Source organism: Schistocerca serialis, chromosome 3 (genome assembly GCF_023864345.2).
Source record: "Schistocerca serialis cubense isolate TAMUIC-IGC-003099 chromosome 3, iqSchSeri2.2, whole genome shotgun sequence".
NCBI classification, from domain to species: domain Eukaryota; kingdom Metazoa; phylum Arthropoda; class Insecta; order Orthoptera; family Acrididae; genus Schistocerca; species Schistocerca serialis.
Genome location: NC_064640.1, coordinates 282240511 through 282265928, shown reverse-complemented (window position 1 = coordinate 282265928; position 25418 = coordinate 282240511). Strand labels below are relative to the sequence as shown.

Below are 25418 nucleotides of genomic sequence, written 5' to 3'. Positions count from 1 at the left end.
AAACCCGCGTCCGGCCATCCAAATTTAGGTTTCCCATGATTTCTCTAAGTCATTCCAGGAATATGCAGGGATGGTTCCTTTGAAAGTGCACGGCCGTTTACTTCCCCACCCTTGACACAATCTGAGCCTGTCCTCCGTCTCTAATGACGTCAATGTCGACGGAACCTTAAACCCAATCTTCCTTTTTTCATGCGTTTATATTCTCACAAGGGAAGTAACCCAATTCGAATCGCTAAAACACAATAAACACTATACCAAAACAATGAGATTTCTGTTATACCACGTATAAAGATCACCCATCTGTAAAAATCTGTACTTGTGTGCAAAATATGTTTGGAAGTTAATCAATGTAAAGAGCACACAAGCATAAGATGTCTAAGAAACAATCCCGAGTAACAGACAATTATAACAAGCAGATTCATAAGAATCATGAATGAGCTATTATTTGGCGCAAAGCTTAACATTGGCTTAAAACAATATACATTAGCACATGCAGTACTTACAGAGTCATACATCCTACGACATAAGTTTTTCTGTTGCCGTATGTTCTTCCCTTATTTGTCATCGAATTGAGATTATGAAGTTTCAATGAAGAAGTTGAAATACGGCGGATTAGAACATAAGTCTCACTTGACAAAGGCTATATGTGGGCATGCTACTTCTTCTTCGGTGAATCCATACTACAGTAGTTCAGTATTAAAAGTCATAGTGATCACAATGTCAAATGATGCAGCAGGAATATCTACTTCGTAATCACATCGTTACTAAGTCTTTGTTAACATAGTTTCGTATCTCAGTGCAGGAAACTGGGTGTAGATAACATATAAAGCGACCTGCGATTTGTCAGTCTGCAAGGGTACATCTCCGCAGCTTAGGTTCTACATCCGCCAATGCTCTCTAGCAAAAACGCTTCACCGTTCTGTATGTTTGCCAGAAGCGTCAAAATCATATTCCTCAGAATTTAGGCGTCGTTTTCTGCCTTGTGACAGTTTTGCTTACAGTTAACTAACTTTTTTTCTGTATTCTTTTTAATATCAGCTGCTACAAAAGGAAATATACAAACCAGAGAGGTAAACTTAACGTCCTGTGTAATGGTATCATTAATATTCACCGACTGGGAGGGGGCGGGGGAGGAGAGATTTGCAGTGGGATGCAAAGCTCTGTCTTACTAAACGCTGTGTTTCCCAGAACATTGCCATACATAGCTGCTTAGAACTCAGGTGTAACTGAGTTAAGGCTAGTCTCCAATAGAGGGCGCACAAGGTAACGATTATATTCTGGTTGCTCCTTATGTCACTCAAATAGTTCCCAAGTAAACATCTGTATACCAAACGCAGGTTTAAGCTGACGCACGGCACCACTCAAGACATATTCGCACATTAGCAACAGTATATGAAAATAGCATCCAGACCGGGTCTGCAGTCGTTGCCAAGAAGACCCAAATTGACATTGCAGAAACGATCGTCGTTATTGTTCACTGCATTCAGGACTGGGTCAGATGTAAAGTAAGATCAGCGCCAGTGAAAAGTAAACTATTACCACGCACTCTATTTACGCTACATTTAGGCATTATAAAGTTTCTGTTAAGAAATTATAGCAAATTGTTCCTAATCCGTTTTGCTACCACTTTCGCTCAATTGTAGCCAAAACCTGTTTGGCCTTGTGACGAGATGTACAGCTGCTGCTTACAAGCAATCCACCACATTACAGAATCTACTTTTGGTGGTAAATAGTACTCTACCTGCAACATTATTATGTGTGGTGCCTAGAGTACGTGGTGAATACAAGACAAAAGCCTGACGATGATGACAAAAGAGTAAGAACGTGTAACAAAAAATAGAAGTGAAAGTGAAGTTTTTCTGACACTGTAAACAACCTATAATTAATAGTGAGACATTCTCAGTGCTATGTTTTGGCTGCTAACCTCATTTCATTTTCAGGAAGGTATCTCAGAATAAAATATACTGTTCAGAATTTTTTTGTAAATAGTTCAACTAGACACCCATTTTGGTGCTGCTGCAACAACTCCCTACAAAGCGAGAACTTACGGTGACAAGATTATCAAAGCTAGAAGCAGAGAACGAACATGACCAAGAAAATACTGCAATTTCCGGCTTTCGATAGGGAGATAAAATCATGACCAAACTATATATCAAGACTGAGGCAACATTCCATCATTTATAAATTATCAGGTGATGTTAGACTGAAGCAAAATTCCATCATTTATAAATTATCAGGTGATGTTGAATAGAAGTTATTTCTTCTTACAAATGCCGGTGAGGACATTTTTTAATTAATTCAAGAGATATGTCCTGAAGTAAATACGGTGATACTTCCCTATACAGAAACTGAAGGTAAGCTAAAATCTTATTTTGAAACTCAAGTGTGCAGCAGCGGCCTGTCATAAATTTTTCCAGTGTTTTAAAGAATCGAATAAAGGTTGGAAAGACTAGGTAGAACAATGACAGGGGCTCACTGGAGACTGAAAATTTCTTTGCGAAAATGAGAAATAAAACAGTCTACCTATCCCCTCTATGGAGCTTCCAGCCAATTACAAAAAATCTACATGCATCATCGAGCTACCTGTCAGAGAAAAAGAAACAATTAGTGGTTTGTGGATCTTTCAATGTAGATTTCTTAAAAGACACGGACGGGAAAAAGGAAACAGAATGATTACCCCGTTGTTTCAATCTAATTTCGGTAGTAGATTTTTGCAACTCGTGTTCAGTAAAATAGTAGAAGACTGAGTGATAAAAATTTTATGGGCAGTGCTCAAGCTGAAACAGTTAATGTGAACTGAATTGTTAATGGACTATCCGGTCATCATGCACAGTTAAAGGAAATAAACAACATGATACTGGCAGCCCCGAGGCAGGTTCATACAAACCAGTGAGACTTATTAATGAGAACAGAATATGACGTTTTAACAGTACATTATAATAGGTGGTATGGGATGAGGTGTATAAATAGACAGAGAAGCTAATGTCTGATTCAATTTATTCCACAGCAGATTTGTGTCAATAATTGAAATTACCTTCCCTAAAGAGTTATCCAGCTGATACATCAGAAACATGAAAACCGTGGATAACTAAGGGGATTAAATTCTCAAGTACTGCGAAGAGGGGAATTTATACAGAGGTCAGACTAAGTCAAGATCTGAACATTACTTGCATTCTACAAAAAAGATTGTACTATTTTAAGGAAACTCATTAAAATGTCCAGAAGAATGTACGTCCTAACAAAAATAAATAATCCAGGTAATAAGATTAAAGCTTTGTGTGATATTGTAAAACAAGAGACAGCACAGCCAGTCATTTCGCAACATACAATAACAGTTGTACGAAATGACGATTATTGTTGTTGTGGTCTTCAGTCCAGAGACTGATTTGATGCAGCTCTCCGTGCTATTCTATCCTGTGCAAGCTTGTTCATCTCCCAGTACCTATTGTAACCAACATCCTTCTGAATCTGTTTAGTGTATTCATCTCTTGGTATCCTCTACGATTTTTACCCTCCGCGCTGTCCTCCAATTCTAAATTGGCGATCCCTTGATGCCTCAGAATATGTCCTACCAACCGATCCCTTCTTCTTGTCAAGTTGTACCACAAATTTATCTTCTCCCCAATTCTATTCAGTACTCAATGTAAACAAATTTCTCTTCTTCAGAAACGCTTTCCTTGCCATTGCCAATCTACATTTTATATCCTCTCTACTTAGACCATCATCTGCTATTTCGATCCCCAAACAGCAAAACTCATTTACTACTTTAAGCGTCTCATTTCGTAATCTAATTCCCGCAGCACCCGATTTAATTCGACTACATTCCAATAACCTCGTTTTGCTTTTGCTGATGTTCATCTTATATCCTCCTTTCAGGACACGATCCATTCCGTTCAAGTGTTCTTCCAGGTCCTTTGCTGTCTCTGACAGAATTACAGTGTCATCGGCGAACCTCAAAGTTTTTATTTCTTCTCCATGGATTTTAATTCCTACTCCGAATTTTTCTTTTGTTTCCTTTACTGCTTGTTCAATATACAGATTGAATAACATCGGGGATAGGCTACAACTCTGCCTCACTCCCTTCCCAACCACTGCTTCCCTTTCATGCCCCTCGACTCTTGTAACTGCCATCTGGTTTCTGTACAAATTGTAAATAACCTTTCACTCCCTGTATTTTACTCCTGCCACCTTCAGAATTTGAAAGAGAGTATTCCAGTCAACATCGTCAAAAGCTTTCTCTAAGTCTACAAATGTAAGAAACGTAGGTTTGCCTTTCCTTAATCTATTCTCTAAGATAAGTCGTAGAGTCAGTATTACCTCACGTGTTCCAACATTTCTACGAAATCCAAACTGTTCTTCCCCGAGGTCGGCTTCTACCAGTTTTTCCATTCGTCTGTAAATACTGATAATTCTCAAGACGTAAGTACGTTCATCAGTCACTTTCTAAATGTAGCAGCAGAAGTGGAATTAAGTGGTTTAGTTGAAGAAGCATAAAAACATATGTCCCCACAAAATTTTAAGCAACTAGAAGCTACACCAATATCCTTCACTGAATTCTAAAAATTGTAAAAAGCAAAAGTTGATGTGTTGTTAATGGAATTTCGAACATAATTTTGAAAATTTGTTCCAACTTAACAAGTAATTTATACGAAATAGAGAATGTGGAAAGGAACGGAAGGGATAGGGTGGAATTCGTGATTTCCAGAAGCACAGGGGATTTTAGTAATGCAACAGCAAAAGTTTAACATTTGTGCCAGACCTGGACTCGAGCCTGAATTTACCGCTGCTCTTCAGCGGTTTCCTTAACCAGTCTAACTGTTCGGTACCGGTCCCTGACCAACTCCGATTCCAACTTATCGCAAGCTGCAATGCAGCGTCCCTCGTCCATTACCGACTACTTGCAAATTTGGACGCTATTGACGCATCCGCACTGAAACGAATGTCAAGGAGCCGCAACACTCTTACAGAAATGTGTGTATTCAAATGGTGTCCGTTCTGTCGGGCATGTTTGGATTCCAGGAAGGTTGCTCGACTGAGAATGCTATTTATACATTCACTCATGAAACAGTACAGGCCTTTAACAATAAAATATCCCCAGTTGGTATTTTTTTGTTTTCCTTCCGAGGCATTTGTTTTTGAAAGTCATGGTACTCTACTAGAAAAAATTAAGTTTTATGGAATTGGTTTTACACACAGCTCATTTGAATTATATTCACCAAACAAAACGCACAAAGTTTTGCTGGATAATACAAACAATGTTGGAAGGGTAGAAAACTTTAGTGACTGGAGGGAAATCACAAAGAGAATCCCACAGGGTTCAAATTTGATGCCGCTCCCATTCTTTACATCTGTGAATGACCTTCCACTTAACGTTCAAGAATTGGTACTTTTTGCAGACAATATTGGTGTCATAACAGATTCCATTGGAGAGAATGCAACAGAAGAGATTATTAAGGATGTTTTTCAACGAATTTTTCAGTGACTCTCAGATAATGGAGGCTACCTAAATATTCAAAAACAACAATCAGAGTCATATCAACAATTGACTTAGTACATGAGCAGGAGTCAGTACCTAGGATAGAATTCTCCAGATTGTTGGATCTAAATATTGATGAAAACTTGGCATGGAAGAAACATGATACTGAGCTTCTCAATCACTGCTAACCTTGGTAACAAAGGAATTAACCTCCTGATATATTTCACGTATATCCACTCAATAATATATTATGGAATAATTTTCTGGGATAGCTCATCGGTTAGAAAGAAGGCGCTTACTGACAAAAGCGAGTAGTAAGGATGCCATGTGGCGTTCACCCATGGTCATCATGTAGGTACCTCTTCGAAGAGACAGGCGTTTTAACTGCTCTGTCACAATATATAAAATGTCTGACAGGTAACAAAGCAAAAAAAAAAAAAAAAAAAAAGAAGAAAAGTTTGAGCGTAGTAGTATGAGTAGGACTAAAAAAGTAAAAAGTAATATGTTTATGTTAACACTACTCATGTATACATATGGTGTAAACTGACTCATTCCACATCATTTCGATAAAAGAATCGATCAATGGAACATTAAGTGGCTCACTAACTAACTTTCTAAAATTATTACAGAATCTTAAACTGCCGAAAAAAAAAGTAATTTGTAGTTCGGTGTAACGTCATTGCCAGTCGGTGTGTGTGGAAGGGCATGGGCAGGAGCGCACATCTATGATTCACATTATTGAATAACTATACAGTATACAACAAATTTATTATACAATAATTTTTTACATTATGTATGTTCACTGATATAAAAATGATGTTCCTTTCCCCACTTGATTCCCTTTGGGATCGTCTTATTTTATTTTTTATTTTAATTTTTTCCCTTTACTTTCTGTGTTGTTTCTCAGGGTTCAAGCTGCCTCTGTACAAAATTTCACCAAAATTAATTCAGCGGTTTAGTCATGAAAACATATCAGACAGAATTACTTTTGCATTTATAATATTAATATTGAGAAGTGCTACTTACCTAGATTCATGAAAGGCATTGTGAAGTCCACAACTGATTCCCGCTCGTAAGTTATCGTCAGGTCACATATTGCCAGATCAGCTCTCTGCAATTTAAGGAAGATAAACTTCTTTGTGAGTTCCACTGAAAACAAGATTATTGATATTTCAAGATTATAACGTAGAGGACATTTAAATCCCGTCTTAATAATAGCTATTGAAATTTCTGTACTTAAAAGCATTCATAAAAATAAACAGCTTCGTAAAAGATTCAGAAACACAAAAGAACTTTCCTTCTTGAACTACAGTTTTCTATTGGTCTGATATTGTCTTTTATTTCTATCCGCCCTGTGGCAGTCCCTGTACCTCCAAGTATATAGCGTTATCAACATCATCGTAATCTATAGCATACGTTTTTATCTTGTTCTCCTTCAACGAATGATCACTGGGCTATTAGCGTAATCATTCGTAGATATGACAACAATTTCGTATCAACTTGGTATTCTTATAATAATTTTTTTTAGAAATTTCTTCCCAGGCTTGTTCTGATACCTTTAATAACATATTTTCTTAGGCTACGTAAGATTTTACGCTACAGTATCAGTTACATAGACGATTAGTTGTGAAATTACGATCACCAGTCTCGGACATAAGCCAAAAGATTACTTTAGTTTCTGCAGACTGGAGAAACAACTTGGCGTGAGCTCTCGAACTGTTAAACTATTGTTCAGATATCTCACTTGAGTGATAGTTGGTTATGCATGCTAATTACACAGGAGTTTGTCTGGCTGATAGTGCGTTAACTTACGTAAGCGATGTCTATATAATTCCACAATAAATCACACTCATTCACAGAAAGTAATCCAAACGGAATTAGGTTTAGGAAAATAATGAAATTCATTTACTAAATAATGCACAGGCGTAGGAACGAGTAGTTCCAAAGTACCCCTTTATTCACACTACACGCAAGGCGAAGTCCTGGCTCACGTGTGATCTTTCAGTTTCAATCAAGGTGAAGCAGACATTAAAACCCAAGATCCACTTCGTATGTTACGTCTCATGTGTGATGGATGCATTCTTGCAGACTGACCTACACATTCACTAAAACTACGAACGCCCTACACACAGGACATGCTCCGCACGCTGACACACTATAAACTAACCCATGCCATCCCCAGTGCGTTACCAAATGTACCTATACTTTGCTACCGTTGCTCCATCTTCTTCAAATTGAATACCGTAAAAATTTCACAATAATTTTTCTACAGTTCATAATAAACATGTAGTATGGCTTTTATTCTGCAATTTGAATTATCCTACAGTACAGTGAAATATGAAACAGTCCATGAGTTATTAATAAATATGGCACCGACATCTTTTATAGGTAATTAGTTTTGAAGCAATCACTCAAATTTTATACTTTTATACACACAAGAGTGATATCATTATTTTCTATCTACAGTCAGTTGGTGTGATTGATTAAGTCATACTTCATTGCAGTCAAAGGTGCACCCTTGTTAACATAAAAGAATTTGACTCATTACCCCATTCCATACACTTACGGTACCATGACGACCGCACAGACAGAAATATATACAAATAGGGGAACTCCATGTAGAACAGGATACTTCACGTTTAACAAATTTTGTAAAATAAAGGTTCACAGGAAAACACTTCTTAAAGGTAGATAAAGTCACCTCGTGATATAACCTAACACATCTTGCTTGAGAATCACTTTCTGTATGAAATACATTTCATAAACTTTTCCAAAGAAATTCTCGCATATTTACAGTTCAACCCCACCCACGAGGCAAAAGTGAATAAGACAATTTAGTGAAACTATTGGATAGACGTTAAAATTATTGGGACTATCATCTTAAAACAAGATATAAAGTTGTTTAATGAACAGTTTTGACCAAAGAATAGAAGTTCTTCAAAAAAATCATTAACTACAAGAAATTATTTACTATTGTTATTTTGAAAAAGGTACAATTATTTTTAATGTTTATAACTGTTACTTCTACTTTGTTGAATCTCATCGCTCATGCACCAGACGTATTTTCTGCTTCACGAATAGACAAGAAACGATGCCTATTAATAGATACTGTAGCCCAGGTCTGCCCTGGCAAACAAGTTTCTTTGTCATATCTGTATGGTATGTCATTTCCTTATTCTAGCTGATAGTTTAGTGATCTGACAATGAGATTTCATCGTTGGACTAAAACGTCTGCTCTTCAATGACTTCAGATATACTACCGGCTCGTCTTTTTATACTCAGTCAACACATTCTTGAATTTCCCATCCGATTTGTCAACTCTGTAATTGAATTATTTTTAACCTTATGAATGGCTATGCTTTTCCGACTCCTGTAGGACGAGCGTTGTCACGTTGCAAGAGCACTTTTCGTGACGGTGCATACTCTGCACACACTGCAACCGGTACCCTGTGAATATCCGCCGTGTTTACATCTTACTTATACAAAACCACGTCATCCATGCTGTAGTTGATGACACTCCATGTTGTTCCCTCACATAACGACGGCAGTTTGGTAAACGAGCTGCACTGTGCAGTGATTAAACTTCTAGTGATTATCGTGCCACCTACGGTTAGAGCAAAACACTGCATATTTGCAACTGTAATAATGAGTAAAACGTGGCACCATGAGTGATGGGAAATGTAAATCAACGTGCGCCTCTTGTAATTATAGGGATGAAGACCAAAGAAAAACTGAATCTTCCTGATGCACTTCAAGCAATGAATGTAGGTGTTGTTGGATTCTTGATTTGCCGGCCGTCGTGGCCGAGCGGTTCTAGGCGCTTCAGTCTGGAACCGCGAGACCGCTAAGATCGCAGGTTGGAATCCTGCCTCGGGCATGGATGTGTGTGATGTCCTTAGGTTAGTTAGGTTTAAGTAGTTGTAAGTTCTAGGGGACTTATGACCACAGCAGTTGAGTCCCATAGTGCTCAGAGCCATTTTTGAACCTCTACAAGGTAATCCTTGCCACCAGCTTCTACCCCCCCCCCCTCCCCCCGTGGAGAACGTCCTGTATCCCAATGTTCCTCAAACCTAACAAGCCTCCGTTTGATACCTCTTCCTATCGCCCTATATGTCTCACCTTGGTGCTCAACAAGCTCTTGGAATGCATCCTTACCTGGTGCATCCATCATCACCTCCATCAACACCACCTCCTCCCCAACAGCCACTGTGGCTTTCGACCTTCCTTCTTTGCTCACGATCAATCCCTACACCTCACCCATCTCCTCTTCTTCGAGCTTAACTCCCATCGCTCAGCCTATTTTGTATCCGCAGACCTTGAAAAGACCTACAACTGCATATGGCATTCCAGTCTCCTGTTTAAACTCCAGACCTACGCTCTTCCTATTGACTATGTGCATATGATTGTCTCCTTCCTCTCTCGCCACCCCTCCTACGTTACCATCCACAACACTGATTCCTGCACCCTCTACCCCTCTGTTGGTGTGCCCCAGGCCTCTACCCTTTCCCCTCTCCTCTACCTCCTGTACACTGCAGATGTGCTGAGACCCGCCCCCCCCCCTCCAGTCCACCTCCTGCAGTATGCTGATGACACCGCCTTCCTTGCACTCACTCCTATCCTTCAATGATCCCAACGCCTTCTCTAGGGCCACCTTTATGTTTTTGCCACATGGTGTAACCAGTGGCTCCTAAAAATCAGTCCTTCCAAGACCTAGGCAATCACCACAGTTCGTACCACTCACTCCTTCTGGCTCCTTGATTTTTTCCTTGTCATATGTGCCCATCCTGTCTGGCTCTCCCCCACCCTCACCTAAATTGGATTCACCATTGACCATCAACTCACCTGGATCCCTCATCTCCACTCTAACCAATCCAAAGCCCATAAATGTGTTCATCTCCTTAAACTCCTTTCTGGCCAGACCAGGGAGTTGAACCCCTCTACCATCCTCCACACCTACAAATCCTTTGATCTGTCCCATCCTCTGTTATGTTGGTCCTGCCAGGATATCTGCTCCCCCAAATTCTGTAAGTCCCTCCAGATCCTCGAGTGCCATGCACTCCGCTTTGTCTTCTATATACACCTCCCATCTCCCATATGGATCCTCTATGACCTGATTCCTTTCCTCCATCTGCTCATTTTCCTCGAATATATTTGAGTGATCTACACTTCCCACCCCCCCTGATCTCCCCATCCCCTGGTTGCTCCTATCCTCTCCAATCTGTACTCGCTGCTGTCCCTTCGCCGTTGTGCCCCCCCCCCCTACCCTCTACCTCTACACCCTTCATCTTATTTCCCAACGTGGCTGGCTTCCATCAGCTCCCCCTCCCAGATGTGCCCTCTCTCCCTCCATTTGTCCCTCCTATCAACTGTGATCATCACCTCCCCATCCCTACCTCTGTCCTTTTCCTGGGCTCCCTCTTTCCCCTTCCCCCCTTCCGTCCTGTTTTTGCCTGCCTACCCTCACTTTGACTCCATTCCCTCTCTGAAGTCCTTTTGCTTTCCCCTCCTCTGCCTTCCCCGCTCCTTTACACATCTGCCCTGCCCCCCCCCCCCCCTCTTTTAAGTGTCTTCTCCCTCCATCAGCGCCAGCCATTATGGCCGAGCGGTTCTAGGCGCTTCAGTCTGTAACCGCTCGACCGCTGCGGTCGCAGGTTCGAATCCTGCCTGGAGCATGGATGTGTGTGCTGTCCTTAGGTTAGTTAGGTTTAAGTAATTTTAAGTTCTAGAGGTCTGATGACCCCAGATGTTAAGTCCCATAGTGCTCAGAGCCTCCATCGGCTCCCCCCCCCCTTTGCTTTTCCCCACTTTTTCCCCCATCTGCCTTAAGGTGTAGTAAGTCGTCTTCGTGTCTACTCTATAGTGTGGTGTTTAAGTCAGTGTTCTGTGTTGTGCGTCGCCTTTTTTTCGTGTTGCGAACAGAAACCATACGTCGCTAGGTGTGATTTTTTATCTCTTGCGAACAGAAAACTGACTGTCGCCATGTTTTTTTAACTGTCTGTCTACTATTGTACCTGTCTACTTACTGTGTGTCTTAATTAGCATCACCAGCCCTTTGTTTTTATATTTTAACTTCCACAACTTTCCGCCATTTTACAGTTTTAAAAAGTCACCGTTTTTATCGCCGGTTTTTATTGTTTGTTATCTTCTCATTATATTTTTAACTCTTCTGTAGGCTGAGGAACGGCGTATTAAGCTGCTGCCAGCCCGCCCCCCACTGAGAGGAATCTAAACTTAATAAAGGAAAGAAAAGGCTTATCCTCCTTTCGCGTTAGCAATGTTCGCCATGACTGTTTCAATGCAGGATCGCGCTCTGCTTGTAAAGCTGTATTACATGAATAATTACTCTGCACACGTCGCTCTGCAGAAGTTCCAGACACTGAAGGGTTTGAAAAAAGGCCTTGGTCCGATGACTGCTGTCGGTCTGGATAAAATGATTCGGAAATTCGAAAAGACCGATTCTTTTGGTGTGCAACCTGGCAGAGGGAGGAAACGAATTGATTCTACAACAGTGGAAGCAGAGACCACAGCAGTACAGGACGAGGTGAGTAGGTGGTGTGCAAACGTCTAGTGCACAGAGAATTGCCCGAACATTGGATATACCCGTGAGCACGGTGCATAAAATCCTACGAAACATCCATCTTTGCTACCCATTCAGAACTATCCGTGTGCATGAGTCGCTTCCTGTTGACCAGCCAGCAAGAGAGATCTTTGTTTTAGAATTTCTTGCTCGCATGGAAGTGGACAATGATTGGCCGTGGAAGATTTTGCGGACAGACGAAGCAAACTTCCAGCTGACAGGATATGTCAGTACACAGAATTTTCGAATATGGGCAACGGAAAATCAACCAGTACCACTTCTTCCTAAAAATGTCCCTGTGTGGTGCGGATTTACTGCATCGTTTATCATAAGGCCATATTTTTTCGAAGGGACAGGCTCTGGCGGTCCTGTTACTATACCGTCACTGGTAAGCGTTATGAGTATCTTTTGCGCAACCACGTCATTCCAGCTCTCCAACAGCGTGAATGTGTGGATGGGATCATTTTTATGCAAGATGGCGCACCTCCGCACATTGCAAATCCAGTTAAGCAAGTGCTACTGCGCCATTTCGGAAATGCTAGAATTATCAGCCGCCATTTCCCTACAGCCTGGCCGTCCCGATCACCTGATCTTAATCCGTGTGACTACTGGCTGTGGGACTATCTGAAAGATGTTGTGTTAAGTGTTCCGATTGCAGACATAGCTGCACTGAAGGCACGCATTGCGCTACACATTCTGAACATGACCCCGGAAACACCTCCATCAGTTGTGGAACATGCTGTTTCTCGATTTCAACATGTTACAGAAAACGGTGGACATCATATTGAAGACGTTTTGCGCCAGTCACAAGGAAATTAATAACCCGATTTCATTTTGATTGATGCTTTTTATGCGGTATTTGTCCTGAGGACAGTTAAAAACCGATGTGATTGATGTTTTCATGCGGTTTTTGGCCGCAGGACAATTAAAAACAGATGTGAGTGATGCTTTTTATGCGGTTTTTGGCCTTAGGACAATTAAAAACCGTTATTTACCATCCGATGTGATATGACCTTGTCGTGGTGGACGGGCTTACGTAACCGATGCACATTGAGTAGTACAGTTTGTTTAACGTCAAACGTACACCTGAGGCATTGATCTATGATTCATCTGTTATTTGTTGTCGACCACTATTAGCTTATGATGCTTACAGCGCCATCTGTTGCTACATTTTGTAACTATTTATTTTTCTTCTGCCATACGTTTTCTACATTCTCCGATAATATTCCGTTGCAATTTGACATCATTCTGACCAGTAGTGTTATTTCTACAGAGGTTTGAATTAACTCTAATTATAATCACCCTGTAGATTACAGTAGTTTCAAGGGAAGCAGTGGATGGTTGCATGACTTCAAACAGTGACACAGAATTGGAAGACGTAAGATATCGAAATTTAAAACCAAGCATGAACTTGACGATGCACAACAAACTGCGGAATAGGCCCGAAATTTGTAAATGAGATTAACAAACTGATTCCATCGTTCAGTAAGGCATTTGTTTTCAACCGTGACCAATCGGTATTTGAAGAGGAAATGCATATGAAAGGAATCCTGGAAATCAAAGGTATCAAAAGAGTTGTATGAAGATCAGCTAAAATCAACGCCTTAACCCATTATTATGCTCCTACAATTATGTCGACTGTTAATCTGGATTAGACGTGGCTCGTGATTTGCATACTGGGGAAGGCTGCGATAGTTATCGATCGGAACTAACCAAGACCTCTGAGACCTCTGGCCGAGCGGTTCTAGGCGCTACAGTCCGGAACCGCGCGACCGCTACGGTCGCAGGTTCGAATCCTGCCTCGGGCGTGGATGTGTGTGATGTCCTTAGGTTAGTTAGGTTTAAGTAGTTCTAAGTTCTAGGGGACTGATGACCACAGTAGTTAAGTCCCATAGTGCTCAGAGCCACTTGAACCATTTCAACGAAGACCTCGGGCTACGCTACAGATCTAGCCAAACGTTTACATACGATACCTTCTTTCCGTTTCATAATCACTTACTAAATGGCATCAAAAGCTAACTCCGAGATAAAATCTATAGATGGTTTGTTTATCCCCTGACGTCGTATTTCCCGACAGTTTACAACAACAAATCGTATTGAAAGACAGGTTTTGGAGTGATTTTTAATGCGGTATATGTTAGCTTCGCTTATTGTTTTTGCTGTATTCGTTTCTAAGCTTCGGACTTTAATGTTTCGTGTGTTCAGACTGCGGTGTTTGAGTTCACGTGACGAAACAGCGATGTTTGCGTGACGACACGGGTCTTACGCTGTGACTGGGTGATATGAGCAACCGGCATGTTAATTTGCATACCATATTTATCGTACTATTTAGATTTGTGTGTTACGAATTTACGCATTTTAAGTGGTATAGCGCATGGAAGATCTCTTCCAAACGTGTAGTTTTTAGTACGGTTTCTTGCGCTAAACTGTCGGCAAATTTGACTTTTAACAAAACAAGCCGCATTTTGGAAAATATAACGTCAGCAGCTAAACATGTCACTACGCTTTCTTTTGCTCTTTATTTCCTAAGCTAAACTAATGGTTACAACAAAGGAATTGCTTCATATCACCTATTCATGCATTTTTGCTTACCTTAATTCATTTGTTTGTATATGAAATCATCTTGTTTCCCCGTCTGCGCTCCAAAATGGTCTATGACCATTTCATTGGAGTTTGGCTGATTCAGTAGTTCTTTTTAGAGAGAACATACCGCACGTGCACAAAGGCTGTCCACATTCATAGTATTACGGACGAATGTTTTCACACGCTTTAGTGTAGAGAAGCTTCTCCTGTTGCCATTTGAAAGATTACTGTTATCTGCAGAAGTTTAATACTCTTAGAAAAAGCTTTTTGCCAAATTGCTTTAGTAAAGAAAGTTTAACATAGTTACAGCGGTTGACGCTTTCATAAAATCATTTCGGCTGTGTAGCACATTCAATTCATGACGTAAGTCTGAATACTAATTTAAACAAACTGATAGCTAATTTCAGTTCTTGTTCTGGGATAACAGTTGCATGTTAGGAAAACAAGGGCGGTTCAGAGAGTTGTGCAACTGACAAGTGATAATTAAAATTGAATCGATCACTGCTCTGAGTCATGATGTGGTTGCGGACTTGTCGTGCACACGCCATTCTTGATTCAATAAAGCGTCTTCGTTTTGCAGTTGGCTCTTCCTGTTCGCAGCGATCGACAGTGTCTATTGAGACCCCAACATGCTAGACAGAAGCTGCAGAATGAGATACATATTCAACACTTTTCACTGCATCACGCCCGTAGGTTTACCTCAATGTACCCTACACGTGACCCCTGGGTTGTGCTAAGTAAGCAACAATGATTAAGATACCACCGTACTGCCCCTCTTGGTCTCACGGCAACGACGAGACGAAAACACTAAATAGTCCTTCTAAGGACGTACAGTTCCAAACACGAACAATAGGCCCACAACTAACTATATGCCAATGAAACATCGAAGGCGTCAGTAGGGCCAAGAGTGATTAACTCGCTAAGATCTTAGAGGAACACAAAGTGGACGTTCTAGTACTGCAATAAACACACACTGAAAGCGACGAACAGCTGTTAGCTCGAGGTAGAATTCCTGGGTATAAAATATTGGCAACACATCACCATGCCCACTACGGAATTGCCACATATATTAAAAATGACATATGTCAGTACAACGTAATCCCGACCTCCGAATACCATTCTTTCTTTGCCACATCTGTACAAACAGACAATACGGTGATTACAAATGTCTACAAACCTCCTTCCTCACTCTGGCCTGATCCTATAGCGATTGTCCCCACGAGTGGAAATATTATAATAGGGGATTTTAACAGTGATCATACATCCTGGGGCTACTATCAGGATGACAATAACGGCATTAAGTTGGTAGAATGGGCTGAAGTAAACAAGTCTACGACCCGAAAGACAGGGGTACTTTTCACTCAGCCCGCTGGAAGCAAGATTACATACCAGATCTATGTTTTGTCACCCCTGGCTTAATAACACCAGTCCCTCGATTTCAGAGATAAGTGCTTCAAGATTTCCCCCATAGTCAACACAGGCCAGTAATATACAAAATCGGATTCCAATTACCAGTTATGCATTCCACGCCCAGACCACGATGGAATTTCCGAAAGGCAGACTGAAAGTTGTATACCAACTAGACTGATGCTAACATCCGGTGGATTCAAGCAGTACCTGAGAACTACACAAGGTTTGTAGGATTGATGAAAGCAGCAGCCGAAAGAACTATCCCAAAAGGTTTCCGCAAGGAATACATACCAGCAGTGTTCGCCAGAAACTATGACGTTGCTACTTCTGCTGACAGCGGTAGGTGTCATCTCAACGGATCGTTGGCACCACATCTACAGAAACGTCCTTCACCTCCCCGTACCGGCATAATGCGGTGCAGTGAATAAACATTTCTCTTTATTGTTGGCCTTTTGCGTGTGTGCCCATGGTAGGACGTAGGGTCATTCGTTAAAACCTTAAGGTTACCCTTGTCCGGCAACAGGAACCTGCAGATTTATCACAAATTAGAGAAATTTTTAAACAGATATGTTTAAGTCTAGAGCCGTGTAAGTTTTGTAACCTTGCAGTGCATGAGTTGCCATGTGCTAAGATAGTGCTGGTCACAGGCACTATGAGGGCGTGCTAAAAGGTAATACCTCCAAATTTATGTGAAAACTCGTGCAACGTTTTGAGTGAAACAAACTTTATTAACATTCTTCTTCTTTACTCCTCATATCTACCGTTTTTATTTCTCACCGCTGTCACCCTGGCATTGAACACATTTCTCCTAAGGAGAGACCAGTTTGTTGATGCCGTCATTGTAGAATGTTTGAATTTTTTGACGGAGTTACAACCTCACCTCTGCTTGCACCACTGATCACTATCGAAGTGCAGACCTCGAATGAAAATGGGATGAGGCAAAGTCAGGACTATATGGTGAATGATTGATGGAAGTGTATCAAAGGCGTCGGGTTGTTGCAGATGTTGTAGCGCTCGTGTGTGGTCGCATTTTCATGTTGAGGGAGAGGTTGCTCTATTTGCAAATGAACTCTTCAAATTCTAAACTCGATTACAGTACACTGTTTCTCATACACCAACATAGCTACGATACACACCACCATGTTACACGTTACAATTCGGAGCCCTCTAGTGGCAGAGGGATTGTTTGTTATTGTAAACAGCAGTTGTAGTTTATACAAGATGCCAAACACACGTGCTGCTGCTTTGACAGATCAAGTATAGGCACTGTTAAATGTAAATTCTCAGCAACGCCAGTGTGTAATTAATGCTTACTTTGCAAGTTGAAGCTTTACATGGCGTTCAGCAACAACTGCAACTGGAATCAAATGAGCTAAGGCAGTTTTGAGTGTACCGTCTCCTCCTCTGAATCCATCAGAAATTACATTAATAAAGCCTTTCTCTTTCAAAATGACCAAAGATGTAACTATGATCATTAACGATATTATGGCTACCGCGGCAATGAGTGATTGTTCAGGCGAGACTTGTCTCCGCGTGGTTGATTTGCGTCTGACAGACGAAGCTAAAGTATACAATTTATATTAAGAATTATTACCAAGACACAGACGTTTCAACAGTTGGCTTACTATTTATGTAAGCAGAATAACACAAGGTTCTTCAGAGAAGAGCTGAGTACTTTAACGCAAAAGCATTGTGAATTGGTAGAAGCCTTTCCAGATGGTATTCGGAACATTAACATGCAGACGTATTAACTGATGCAAAACACAGAAGCTGGAAGACTCTTACTGCTTGTTACGACTACAGATCTCTCAATGCTAAGACAGTGACTGACGCATATACGATTCCAAACCGTACAGATATGAGATATGTTGAACAACTTACGGCAGTGCCATTACTTTGCAGTGACGGATGGAATAAGTGGATATCACCAGCTATTGGTAGTCCTAGAGGATAGACCGAAGACAGCTTTCACAGTGCCATGAGGTCATTACCAGTACAAAAGGATGCGGTTTTGACTCAAAAACACACCAGCCACATTTCAGATGTTTTTAGACACAGTGCTAAATGGACTGAAGCTTAAAGCATGCATGATATATTTGGACACTATCATTGTATTCTTGAAAGATATGGCAGAACATGTGAAACGTCCAGTAGACTAAAATCAGCATGTCTGACACTTAGCACAGATAAATGCCATTTTTTGCAGGCACAGGTGAACTACCTGTGACATGTGATTAGGAGTGGTTTCAAATTAATCCACACCTAACAGAGGCAATTCAGAACCTTGCATCGTCACAGACCACCGAGCAACTACAGTCATTTATGGACTTAGTAATTATCATTGAAAATTGATAAAAAATTTTGCACAGATCACAGAACCACTGAACCGACTATTAAGGAAGGGTTGTGAAGTTCCAGTGACCAGAAGAATGTGAAATGGCGTTTTAAACTGTGAAGACAGCTTTAATTTCTGATCCAGTACTGATTGTTCCTGATTTTGAGAAGGAAGTTATTCTCTTGGGCGATACCAGCTATGAAGTGGTTGGTTGTATTCTGAGCCAGAATATTGATGGAAAGGAACATGCAGTAGCATATGCTTTAAGACAGCTGAACAAAACAGATTGTAACTACCGCAGTATGGAAAAGGAAAAGCTAGCGTGTTTATATGGTTTTTTTTATATGGCTAGAAATTTAATGCGATAACAGATCACACATAACTGAAATAACTGTTAGGGCTGAAAGTGCCTTCAAGTAGGTTAACAAGGTGGGCACTCAAACTCTGAGTTTGATTACGAGATTTTTTCATAAAGCGCTTAGAAAGCTCAGTATGTAGATACGTTGAGTAGAAAGGCTGCATTATTAACACACTTGGGAAAAGTGTAATGGAGTGGCATTGAACACAGGCATGTCATGGCTTCCAATGCGATGTTGCAACATGCACATAATCAGATGGATGGATGCATAATGATAGACAGACAAGTCACGGAAAGATTCAGGTGGAAGACAAAATAACGCGATGTTGAGCAGTACATAAAGGACTGTGTCACCTGTGCACAGATAGCAGACTTATTCATCTAAAAAGCCCTTTGAAAAGATTACCAGAGGCGTCAAGCCTTTTCAGATAATTGTGCTAATAACCAGGGAGTGTTCAGTAGAACATCCATAGGGATTAAAACCATACAGGCAATTATAGATCACTTTTCAAGGTTTACGGCAATGGTAACGATTCTTGATCAGCAGGCTCATACGTAGCTCATACTATAGTTAGCAGCTTGATACTTAAATCTGCTGTCCCTGATAACATAATTACAGATTAGGATAAAAATTTTGTATCATAATTAATGAAGCAGTTATGTCATGTACCTCATATCTGGATATTACAAACAAGTTGGTTCCATCCAAAGACTAATGGCAGAACAAAGTGAGTACATAGCACAATTTCTAAAATATTTGATTTTTACGTTAATAGTCAGCACACTGATTGGGATACATACCTCCAATATATAGCTTCAGCATGTAATTCTAAAAGAGATTCTAGTATCGGTTTATTAGCATTTAGGTGGTGCGCAGCAGGAATACCATCCCACTTTGACATCATGATTTCTAAATTAGGACCTAACTGTGAATCAGTCAAAATATTTGCGAAGAGGATACATGAGATATGACAGAAAGTGAACTGAGCCAACACTAAAGCCTTTGTACGACAAAAACAGTCAGAACAGCATGTGGGAAACCTGCCTCAATATCGAGTGGGTCAGTGGGGTGTTATTCACTGATCCTTACATTCCTAAGGAAAAGAAGAAGAAGTTCTTGACTAAGTTTCAGGGTTCTCATCAAGTCATTGAGATGACTTCACGAGTGAACGTTAAGGTGCAACCAACTAAAACGTCCATTGACCATGTTGGTATAGGTAAACCTTTTAAAGGAATGATGGTTGTATTACTAAAAATTCCAGTAACCAAGCCAGTGACGTGAAAACGACTAAGAAAGTCAGCGACCATTTACCGATAGATAAGCAAGATACATGTAGCATACCCTACGCATTGAGGTCACGTGACAAGTAGTAACATTTGGATTTTGTTATGTTATGTCTGAAGTTATTTAATGCATTCATCATTTTTTTATTCTTGTTAAAACGTTATTGTGATTTTATGATTATTTTAGTTACTGTGGGTCGTTACAGTTAGTGTTTTTAATACAGGTTATTTCACAGTTGGTTTCTTATGTATAAGCGTTTTTGAAGGAGGAAGGGAATTATCAAATTCTCTTCCTCAGGTGGCAGATCAGCAGGCACAACCGGACAGAATGTTGTAGTCCTGATGCTGCTACATTTCACCAGCAGAGGAATAATGCACACAGTTCACAATCAGCCATTAGAATCAGGTGTGTTGTTTGCCAGACAAATGAGCGTGCTGCTTTCAATCATCAGAGGATATGATGGTTGACTTTAGGTGTGTGGGAATAAGAAACGAAGTTTGCAGCTTGCAAGATGCATTCGTAGAGTTCCACAAAGAAGCACAGAAGAACAAAGTTCTCACTAAGATACAGGGCGAATACCAAGAACTGAGGCTATCGTGTGACTAAGAGCTCAACTGTCATAAATGACTGCCACTGTGCCACAGACGCCAATTCATGAGAAAAGAGGCTGGTTGGAAGCAGGAGGAAAGACAATGAAGACGGTATTTCAAACAGTGGATAATGAGGATTTACGTAAGTTGAACGACATGACTGGGCCAGTACAACTGATGGCGGGCACTACCAAAACTATGTGTAATGGCATACTAAGCAACCTTCGAATTCAGGAAAGATTATTCTAAGGAACGCCAACATGAGACATGAGTTAACTACGAAGGTAGAACAGTACACATGGAATACAATGAGAACAGTAAGCAGTGATTTGGGAAAGGTACAGAATTGTTTGAGCATACTGGGCAACAAAATGACAGTAGCTAGATTATTACGAGTGTCAGCGTATAACTCAATGATGCGAGGATAAGGCAATGTGTACCTTTGGCGGGTTTGTCGCTTGTCACAGATTGAGCCACACTGCCTTATCAGTAGAAACTTATAATTATTGTTTTACACATTTGACTGTGTTTAAATTGTTGGTCATACTCGTATGTTACGGCTTGTATGACATATGGTGATGTAGTCTTCCTTACCTGGAAGATGATCAGTGATCAAAACTGGTCGTAATAATTAAGTATTACAAGACATCATTATGTCATGCATTTTTCCAGGTATTATAATTAAATTAGAGAAAATGCTAAGGGTACAAAAATTAATTTCGACAAAATAAAAATGTTGCTCAAGGAAAGAAATTTAATATTGAATAAATGGATAAATGGGGAAAATACGAGCGAAACCATTCAGCTATAACCCAGTAAAGATGTAAATGAAAATGAGAAAGACAGCTACACTTCACAGGTTACTACTAGTAAGTGGACTGAAAATTATAAATGGACAGTCTCTGATGTAAATGACAAATTAGTCCCAGATGATCATGTTTAGCTCCTCTATCTTTTAAAGTAGTTTCTGTTAGAAAATTTTATGTAAGTAATGCAAAGGAAGTGTTTGAGAAGGTAAATGCTATTCGGTGTGAGATTAGTAATTTCAATAGCACAGACACTGACTTTTCTGCTGAAAATGTAAAGGAAAAATAAAATTCAAAATTGGGAAGTAGGGTTACAATAACTAATAATAGTGGAAATGTCATTAATGAAGACCACTATTTGGGAGCAGGTACTGTCAACCATTTGTTACTCAAAGAAAAGTACTACACATCGGGAGGTTTTTAAGGCTCGGGTCAGGTGGTTACTTAGTTAGAGAAAGCAACGAAGGGTAATAGTTGGAAGGGTGTAAGACGTAAATTAAAGGATCGTTGGAACGGAATCCGTAACAAAGTAATCAACATTTTCACAAACGAAAATGAGAGACAAAGTAAAGTTTTTTCGAGAAAATAAGTAGGTAGGAAAGAGTGTGGTTCACATTTTCTTGATAGTTGACAAAACAATGATTATGCCAGAGCGAATATGGGGGAGAATTCGCGCTTCCATGACAACAGACTGTGTAATGATTGTTACAGAGAAAGACTTTCTGAATCTGCTTACTTTATTCATCCCTTGGTCTCGCTCTACGATTTTTACCTTCCACGCTTGCCTCCAATACTAAATTGGTGATTCTAGGATGCCTCAGAACGTTTCCTACCAACTTGCTTCTAGTCAAGTTGTGCCACGAATTCCTCTTCTTACCAATTCTATCCAGTACCTCCTCTTAGTTACGTGATCTACCTACCTAATCTTCAGCATTTTTCTGTAGCACCACTTTCAGAAAGCTTCTATTCACTTCTTGTCTAAACTATATATCGTCCTTGTTACACTTAAAAAAAATGGTTCAAATGGCTCTGAGCACTGTGGGACTTAACTTCTGAGGTGATCAGTCCCCTTGAACTTAGAACTACTTAAACCTAACTAACCTAAGGACATCACACACATCCATTCCCGAGGCAGGATTCGAACCTGCGACCGTAGCGGTCGCGCGGTTCCAGACTGTAGCGCCTAGAACGGCTGTTTCACTTCCATACTTGGCTACACTCCATACAAATACTTTCAGAAAAGACTTCCTGACACTTAAATATAACTAGATGTTAACAAATTTCTTTTATTCAGAAACGCTTTCCTTGCCATTGCCAGTCTACATTTTATATCCTCTCTACTTCGACCAGTATCAGTTATTTTGCTCCCCAAATAGCAAAACTCATCTACTACTTTAAGTGTCTCACTTTCTAATCTAATTCCCTCATCATTGCGTGATTTAATTCGACTACATTCCATTATCCTCGTTTTGCTTCTGTTGATGTTCATCTTATACCCTCCTTTCAAGACAGTGTCCATTCCATTCAACTGCTCTTCCAGGTCCTTTTATTTCTTCACCATGGATTTTAATTCCTACTCCAAATTTTTCTTTTGTTTCCTTTACTGCTTGCTCAATATACAGACTGATATCATCGGGGGTAGGCTACAACCCTGTTTCACTCCCTTCGCAACCACTGCCTCTCTTTCATGACCTTCGACTCTTATAACTGTCATCTGGTTACTTTACAAATAGTGTATTTTACCCCTGCCACCTTCAGAATTTGAAAGAGAATATTTCACTCAACATTATCAAAAGCTTTCTCTAAGTTTGCAAATGCTAGAAACGTAGGTTTGCCTTTTCTTAATGTATCTTCTAAGATAAGCCATAGGGTCAGTATTGCCATGCGTGGTCTAACATTTCTACGGAATCCAAACTGATCTTCCCCGAGGTCGTGTTTTGTCATGACTGGCTCTCCCAAGACTACCAGAGTTCTAATGTAATATTGTCTATACCCGGTTCCTCGTTTCGACTTAGGTCTTTAAGTGCTCTGTGAAATTTTTCACGTAGTATCATATCTCCCATTTCATCTTCATCTATGTGCTCTTCCATTTCCATAATATTGCCTTGAACTACAACGGCCTTGTATAGACCCTCTATATTCTCCTTCCACCTTCCTGCTTTCCCTTCTTTCTTAGAACTAGTTTTCCACCTGAGCTCTTGATATTCATACAGGTGGTTCTCTTTTCTCCAAAGCTCTTTTTAATTTTTCTGTAGGCAGTATCTGTCTTACCCCTAGTGATATATTCCTCTACATCCTTACATTTCCTGCTTAGCCATTTTGCACTTCATGTGGATCTCGCTTTTGAGACGTTTGTATTCCGTTTGCCTGCTTCATTTACTGAGTTTCTATATTTTCTCCTTTCATTAATTAAATTCAATATCTCTTCTGTTGCCCAAGGATTTCTACTAGCCCTCGACTTTTTACCTACTTGATCTTCTGCTGCCGTCACTATTTCATCTCTCAAAGCTATCCATTCTTCTTCTACTGTATTTCTTTCCCTCGTTCTTGTCAATCGTTCCCTAATGCTCTCTCTGAAATTCTCTACAACCTCTCGTTCTTTCAGTTTATCCAGGTCCCATCTTCTTAAATTACCACCTTTTTGCAGTTTCTTCAGTTTTAATCTACAGTTCATAACCAATAAATTGTGGTCAGAGTCCACATCTGCCCCCTAGAAATGTCTTACAGTTTAAAACCTGGTTCCTAAATCTCTGTCTTACCGTTATATAATCTATCTGAAACCTTCCAGTGTATGCAGGCCTCTTCCACATATACAACCTTCTTTCGTGATTCTTAAACCGAGTGTTAGCTATGATTAAGTTATGTTCTGCACAAAATTCTACCAGGCGGCTTCCTCCTTCATTCCTTACCCCCATTCCATATTCATCTGCTACTTTTCCTCCTCTTCCTTTTCCTACTACCGAATTCCAGTCCCCCATGACCATTAAATTTTTGTCTCCCATCACTATCTGAATAATTTCTATTATCGCATCATACATTTCTTCAGTCTCTTCATCATCTGCAGAGCTAGTTCGCATATAAACTCTTACTACTGTGGTAGGCGTGGGCTTCGTGTCTGTCTTGGCTACAATAATGCATTCACTACGCTGTTCTTAGCAGCTTACCAGCGCTCCTACTTTCTTATTCATTATGAAACCTATTCCTGCATTACCCCTATTTGATTTTGTATTTGTAACCCTGTGTTCACCTGACCAAGAGTCTTGTTCTTCCTGCTACCCAACTTCACTAATTCCCACTATATCTAACTTGAACCTATCCATTTCCCTTTTTAAATTTTGTAACTTACCTACCCTATCAAGGGATCTGACATTCCACGCTCCGATCCGTAGCATGCCAGTTTTCTTTCTCCTGATAACGACGTCCTCCTGAGTAGTCCCCACCCGGAGATCCGAATGGGGGACTATTTTACCTCCCCAGTAATTTACCCAAGAGGACACCATCATCATTTAACCATACAGTAAAGCTGCATGCCCTCGGGAAAAATTACGGCTGTAGTTTCCCCTTGCTTTCAGCTGTCGCATTACCAGCACAGCGTGGCCGTTTTGGTTAACGTTACAAGGCCAGATCAGTCACTCATCCAGACTGTTGCCTCTGCAAATACTGAAAAGGCTGCTGCCCATTTTCAGGAACCACACGTTTGTCTGGCCTCTCAACAGATACCCCTCCGTTGTGGTTGCACTTATGGTACGGCTGTCTGTATCGCTGAGGCACGCAAGCCTCCCCACCAACGTCAGTGTCCATGGTTCAAGGGGGAACAATAAGATAAAGTTTGCAATATTATTATTGGTGCTCGCAAAGAAGCGCAGACGACGCTACTACAAGGTGATGCGTGAACACTTTCAATGCAAAACGAAGAAGAATGAAATTACTTCACAGAAAGAAAGGAATAGTTTAATATGTACTGAAACAGAAGTATCAGAAAGTAAAAGTAAAGGAAA

The 25418-nt window shown here is 40.4% G+C and overlaps 1 protein-coding gene across 1 annotated transcript in view; it reads right to left on the bottom strand.

The window, feature by feature from the left end:
- Nucleotides 1-25418, bottom strand: part of LOC126470789 (glutamate receptor ionotropic, kainate 2-like) — a 373922-nt gene that overhangs the window by 168939 nt on the left and 179565 nt on the right. The window contains exon 7 of the mRNA XM_050098799.1: nt 6503-6587. Within this exon, the coding sequence (XP_049954756.1) occupies nt 6503-6587 (85 nt within the window). The remainder of the gene's footprint in view (nt 1-6502; nt 6588-25418) is intronic.